Source organism: Arachis ipaensis, chromosome B08 (genome assembly GCF_000816755.2).
Source record: "Arachis ipaensis cultivar K30076 chromosome B08, Araip1.1, whole genome shotgun sequence".
Lineage (NCBI taxonomy): Eukaryota > Viridiplantae > Streptophyta > Magnoliopsida > Fabales > Fabaceae > Arachis > Arachis ipaensis.
The window spans coordinates 126654496-126661721 of record NC_029792.2 but is presented as its reverse complement, the minus strand read 5'-3'; the positions used below and the strand labels follow the sequence as shown (position 1 = coordinate 126661721).

The following is a 7226-nucleotide window of genomic DNA, read 5'->3' as shown; positions in this document are numbered from 1 at the left end:
GTTAAAATAAATATTAAAAATTATACATAGTCCTTTACACGGAGTTGAAACCCATTTTGGCCCCTAAAATTTTCGACCGGCTTCAATTTCGACTCCCAAATTTATAGTTACCCAATTAACACCCTCAAATATTGGATTGTGCCCCACGCTTACTCCCGTAGCTATCTCCGTTAACGGAGATCTGATGTGGCACGTTAAGTTGACAGTCCACGTGGCATCCAACTTACTATAATGGATGTGTGATGAGTGAATGATGCGCAAAAGTTGAATGAACTCAATTTGCAACCCTTTTTTCCCAATATGTTCAAGACTTTGCTGGAGAAATTGAGTTCATTCAACTTTTGCCACGTCATTCACTCATTACACATCCATTTTGGTAAGTTGGGTGCCACGTGGATACACACTTTGTCAACTTAACGTGCTACATCAGATCTCCGTTAACGGAGATAGTTACAGGGGTAAACCTGTGACACAATCTAATATTTGAGGGTATTAATTGGGTAACTATAAATTTAGGGGTCAAAATTGAAGCCGATCAAAAATTTCAGTAGCCACACTTTCTCTTCTTCTCATTCTTTACGAAAAAAATAAAATCAATATTATTAATTATTTTTGGACATTATTCATCCCACTAAAAATCCAACTTGCACTAAAGAGAATAACGAATAAGTCCCTGCAAATTTAGGTAGTATTGCCATTCTTCTAAAAATACGTAGTGCATAACCCGAGCGGATTGAATACGATCAATTTCACCGATTTTCAAGTGGAAACGATTATAGAGTCAACCCAAACGATTTGGGGTTTGATTCACCAATTTTTTGGTTGAACTGGCTAATCTAATTTAATTTTTATAAGGTATCAAATTTTTAGAAATTAAATAATAAATTATTTGTGAATTATTATACTTAATTATGATTTTATTTATATATATATATATATGCATGTTTGTACGTATAAAAGAAAAATATTTCCAGTTTTTTAAGGAAAGTCAATAAGGATATTCTGGTAAAGGCTCCTACTTAATATTGTATATAGAAGTCATCGTGATATCCTCGTTATCAGAGTGGCGCAGCCAGAAGCGTGACATTCTGGTGGTGAGGGTGTTACATTATGGCATCAAAACAGTCTTTTCTGTAGAGCATGAAGAATAAATTGACTATGCTTCAATTGTATACTCTGAGCATCTATCATGTTGTAGATCTTGTCTAAATGACAAGAGTTAAAGCCTTATGCACATGACTGTCTACTGATTTAACTCTGTTAGTCTACCGTGCATATTTCATGGTATTCTGTTAGCCTTGTGAGTGATAGGTTAGGCGAATTACAAGGTTTGAAAACATTAGGTATTCTTCTTCGATTGGTTTCAATTGACGAATGCACTTAGTTCATGTCACGCGATCTTATGAATCGTTTATTCTTCTATTATTCATCTTGAAATTTCTTCTTTCCCTGCCTTTTCTTGAAATGCAATTGGTTCTTTTGTTTCATGTCTTGCATTCACTTTCTTTCATAGGTTTTAGTTGCCATCGTTTGTGAACTCTGTCTTCTTTTATTCAGCTTGAACCTGTTTCAACCTAAGACACCATCTTTTTTTTTTCTGTCGAAATTCTTTGATTCGGATTTTTTAATATGCGATTTGACACTCTTCTTGACGCATCTAATCACATATGTACATTTTTGTTAAATTGCACCATATTATATGTTTCTTCCTCATGTTTTAGTAAAGTGATAAACTATGTAATATTTTATATTTTACATTAATTTTCGAAGGTAAAAATTTTTGTAAGTGGGATAGAATGTAAGGTTCCAGATTTTTAAAAATTAAATAACGAGTTATTTATGAATTATTATACTTAATTATGATTTTATTTTTAGAAAATTATTTACCAAAAAAATTAAATCAAAGTTATTAGTTATGAGACTTTGATTTTAAAATTAATTAGAACTCATGTACTTTTCATAATAATTGGGTGGCTTATTGTTGGGTCGTATGTTTGATCGGTATGTTGCATATTATTGAAAAAAAAGATTGATGTTTGGTGAATTAATGATTAAAGAATTAAATGGGGTTAAGAATGAGACAAATGGTTAGAGAAAAGATCTATAGGACGAGCAATGATCACGGCTGTTAAACAAATTTGTTATATATACATATATATACACTAGTTTTTTTACCTGTAATTACATTACGGAAATATAAATCTTTTAAAATTACGTCGGTTTTGTCCTAACATTATAAATTATGGCACAAAAGATTTATAGAATCAAACTACTTTTACAAAATATTGTAGGGGACAAAAGTCTCCGTCGACTAAGAAGACTAGGGTCTCCGTAGATAAAAAAAATTAAATAATAGGATTTTTAGTTATTATTTTCATGTGAAAGAGTTTAATTTATTACTAATAATTAATAGGAATCTGTGGAACACATATTGGAGCTCGAAGTTTAGCTTCAAAAATCCTCCGTGCCGGTTTATTTTGGCCTGCCTTAAAACAAGATAGTCACAATAAGGCTCGGACATGTGACAACTGTCAGAAGCACGCAACGCTCATACACATTCTAGCCGAGCATCTACATCACTCCGACGTCAGTTGGCCCTTCAACCACTGGGGCCTCGATATCCTCGGTCCATTCCCAATGGCACCGGGACAGGTAAAATTTCTCGTCGTTGCAATTGATTATTTTTCAAAGTTGGTTGAAGCCCAACGTTTAGCTAATATTACATCCCAGCAAATAATCTCTTTCGTATGGAAAATTATTATTTGCCGTTTGGCATTCCTAGACATATCATTACTGACAATGGTCGCCAGTTTTTCGATCAGAAATTTAAATCTTTTTTGCAGAACCTTAAAATCACACATCACTTCGCCTCCGTTGAACATCCTCAAACAAACAGATTGGCAGAAGCAGCAAATAAGGTGATATTGCACGCACTAAAGAAAATGTTAGATGACGCTAAAGGACTTTGGGCCGAGCTTATACCGAAAATCCTTTGGGGATATAATACCACACCACAATCATCAACAAAAGAGACCCCATTCCGACTTGTGTATGGCTCTGAGGCCATGATACCATTGGAGATTTCGCAAAATTCCATCAGAACTCAAGTCACTGACCACGACGAAGCTCAGCGAGCCGAGTTAGATATCATCGAGAAAATAAGGGATATTACAACACTCCGACAACGCGCAGCACAACAAGTCATAGCTCGGCGACATAATAAGTCGGTCAAAATCCACTCATTCAGAAAGGAGACTTAGTACTTCGAAGGACAGAAACTGCTCGGAAGCCATCATCACATGGAAAACTTGCCGCAAATTGGGACGGACCATACCGAATTATAGAAGTCCTCGGCAATGGAGCCTACAAACTAGAATCAGTAAATGGTACAACTCTACCTAACACCTGGAATATTTCATCCTTAAAGAAGTTTTATAGTTGAAAGTCAGGGACAGGCTTGTACTCTTTTTCCTACTGCCAAGATTTTTTTCAAAAGGGTTTTACTTAGAGAGGTTTTAACGAGGCTAGCCTACCTGCACATTTGTATCCAAAGGTTTACCAAATTAATTGTATATGATCAAAAGTTTGTTTCAATTTCTCAAATTAAATATCTACTAACTTCATTATTTATCAATCTAATCTCAATTCACAAAACAAAGCGTTTCCGATTATACAAACTCCAACTCGCCCATGGTCGGCAATCAATTCATTCAAACAAGGAATATCTTGAACAGAAATTCCTATCAGTGAATCAAACGCTTTCCCAATATCTCAAAAACAAAGAGGTGCAAACATATTCTCTAAACAAACATCAACAAACAAGTTTATCAAAAAACTAAACATTCCATCACCATAATCAAAATGTTTTACCCTTTCGGGCTGCAGTCACAAAATACATCTTGAAAAGATAAAAAAGCTCCAACAAACAGAGCATCACAAAAAACAAAATAGCCTTTCATAAAACGTTAAACATTTTCAGCTTCATCCTCGGTAACACCATCATCTTCGACCATCTTCCCATCCCGGATGATCTTACCAGGATCCATCTCAGACAGATCTACTTCAGGCGCCAGGAACTTAACCTGTAGAGATGCTCTCTCAAAACCCTCCACAAATAAGTCCAAAATTTCATCTCCCTTATTCTTTTCCATTTCTTTCAGTTGAGCAGTAACTTCAATCAGTCGGGTTTTCATACTTGCCAAATCAGCCTTCTTCTTCTTTAAATCCTCCACATCCTTAGAATAATTATATTTTGTTTCTTTTAGCTGTTTCTCAGTATCAGCCAATTTAGTCCGTAGCTCAGCCACAGTAACTTTATTCTCAGCCACAGTAACTTTATTCTCAGCCAATTCTTCCTTTAATAAAATACAATCATCTTTTTCAACTGTTACTTTCTTATGTTTTACCTCTTGACTACGACCTAAACTTGTCAGTCACAAACCAACCACCTACAAGCCACAAAATCAGCAAAATTATATATATACACATTCTACTACAAAAAATATAATAAATATTAAAATTACAAGTCCAACCTTACCTGCATATATTGCCCAATAGCAATTTCACCAACCTCGTTAGCCAGAGATACATCGGCCGAGGATTGACAAAACTCGTCCGCTACAGCCATATAAGGATAATCCTTCCCCCACACCGACAAACCTTCACTCTGCTCGGACAATTCATGAAGCTTCTTCTGGTTTATTATAAAAGCTTGAATTTCTTCTACAGGGACACCCTTATCTCTTTCACTAGAATCTTTAGACAACTCCACCACGTCTGATTTCCTTTTCTTAAGAATCACTTTCCTACGCCTCGGGCCAGGCTGGCTAACCTCGCCAGCCACAGGGCCTTTTTCACGATTTGACGAAGATACCTCCTTCTCCAAGTTTTTCTTTTTAAACCGAGTTCTTAGAGAGGCAGCCGAGACCCCAGGATATTTACCACCTACAAGACAAACAATAACGCATCAGAAATCTTTTCACAAATCAAAAAGCAAATAAATCAAACCTCCAACTCACCCATATACTCTACCACAGCTTCTTTATTCTCCTCCCATTTGAGCAACTCAAACATGGAGATCAAATCCTTACGATCAATATTTTCAACCAGAAATTCAATCAGGCACACATTCCTCGGGATAATAATCTCAAGCCCGAGTATATTCTGAGGCTCCGAACACCACCATAGAGGAAACCTCTCAGCCAAATCCTCATCCACATAAAAGGGAAAATCCTTTTCCACATTCCTAACCTTGAGATACATTTCTTTAAAGTCCTTAAACGAGGACTTATACAGCTTAAAGATACCAAATCCAGGGGTACTGTTGAGATTAACCCACCCCCTTTCACTTGAAACAATGAAAAGAACAAATCTATCGATGGAGGCTCTTCAAGAAACTCCATCAAAATCTCAAAGCAACGTAAGAACGCCCATCCATTAGGATGAAGCTGGGACGCTGCACAGTTTAACTATTTCAGTACTTGACATTCAAAGTTTGTGAATGGAAACTTCACTCTAAGTTCTTCACACAACTATGCATGTAGAAATATTCGAACCCCTGATCCCTATGATCAGAGGCGGAGCTACCTATAAAGAAATGGGGACAATCGCCCCCCTAATTTTAATTTTTTACATGTAAATTATATGTAAATTTCAGTTTAGCCCCTTTAAAATTTTATTTTAATCTTATTTTATTGTGTAAATATTTTTGGCCCCCCTCTAATATTTCATCTAGCTCCGCCCCTACCTATGATAAACCCAATTCTAAACACTACAAGGCAACAACTCAACACCAATACCAGAACTCACTCTCACAATTTTGGACATATCCACCTCTTTCACAGCGGCCTCATCAACAAACAAAGACACCCGAGACCTCACATCATCACTCATCCAGTCATACGACCAGTCGATCTTGCCTTTCTTCTCTTTTTCAAAATCCATTGTCACACATAGAAAGAAAAACCAGAAGAAGAAGAAGAAGGACAAAGCAGAATGATAACTAAGCAAAAAAGAGAGAAAATACGCACCTCTTTTACTCATCCTCTTGAGAATTAGAAACTCAAAGGTCAAGGGCAAACAGATTAAAATCACCCTTAGAACCCAAACACTAAATTAACCATACCACTAACATGTTTGAGTTCCAGCAACCGTTGCCTCAATCACATCAAACGCCACGATTGCATTGGAAATGAAAACTGCTTTTATTTTTCATACCTTTTTCTCTCTCATCAATAAAACACAGACACGACTCCCCACGTCGCATGACATACATATTTTAATGAAGTAAGTTGATATGGGGGCTCCATATCCAATCCTTTCAACCGAGTCATAACTCATCAAAAGCTCAACCTGTTTCATTAAAAAATCTTCTCAAGCTAAACTTGGTGGCTGTGATATGGCAGTTACGAATACAAGCTATAACTCGGTCTCATACGTTATAACTCGGCAAGGTGATACCCACAATCCTAACGTCCAACCAAACGGTACAATAATCGAATGCGTTACCAATCCTCACCAAACCGAGCTTAAATGCTCGGTGTGTAACCGACGAAGATCTGACCATACATAGAGCAAGGTAAAGTATCTCTTTAGACTAGACTTTTAAAACACAATACTGACTTAAGCATTGGAGTACTTTTGCAGGTACACTCCTCCCTTTTCATTGCTCGCACCTCACACCCCGTCAAGAGAAAAGCTCGAATTGGCAGAATTGATAATTCAGCATCCAAGAAGACAGCTTGATAATTGTTCGTCATGAGAGCCGACTTGTTCCCCAGACAAAAACAATAATATTAATGATGTAGTTTTATGTTTAAGTTATGTATTTTTTTATTGATATCAATTTGACTAAATTTTTTTCTGATCATATCGCATTTTGAGTTGTGTTTGAGGAATGAATTGTGGCCGAAGATGATGTGTGATTTGTAAATTGTAATATGTGACACTTGTTGAAAATTGTGATATTATTTTTCTTTCTCTTATTTTTTCAATTTTTTATTTTTATTTTTTTTACCTTTTACAAACATGCACGGATATTTGTGGGGATTAAAATATATGATGAATAATGGGTATTTGTTACCTATCATAGATACATGTGATGGAAGGTGTTTTAAAAAATGAAAATAGAGATTGAGGGTTGTCTCCACCTCTATAAAGATCTGTTGTCATCTATAAGCGGAATTAAGTTAGAGAATATATATTTTTAATTTAAATAAAAGAAAAGA

General features: G+C 35.9%; 1 protein-coding gene across 1 annotated transcript; it reads left to right on the top strand.

Moving 5' to 3' along the window:
• LOC110265392 lies at positions 2748-3260 on the top strand. Its single transcript, XM_021108371.1, has one exon. It carries the CDS (start codon positions 2748-2750, stop codon positions 3258-3260), a length of 513 nt encoding a protein of 170 aa, XP_020964030.1.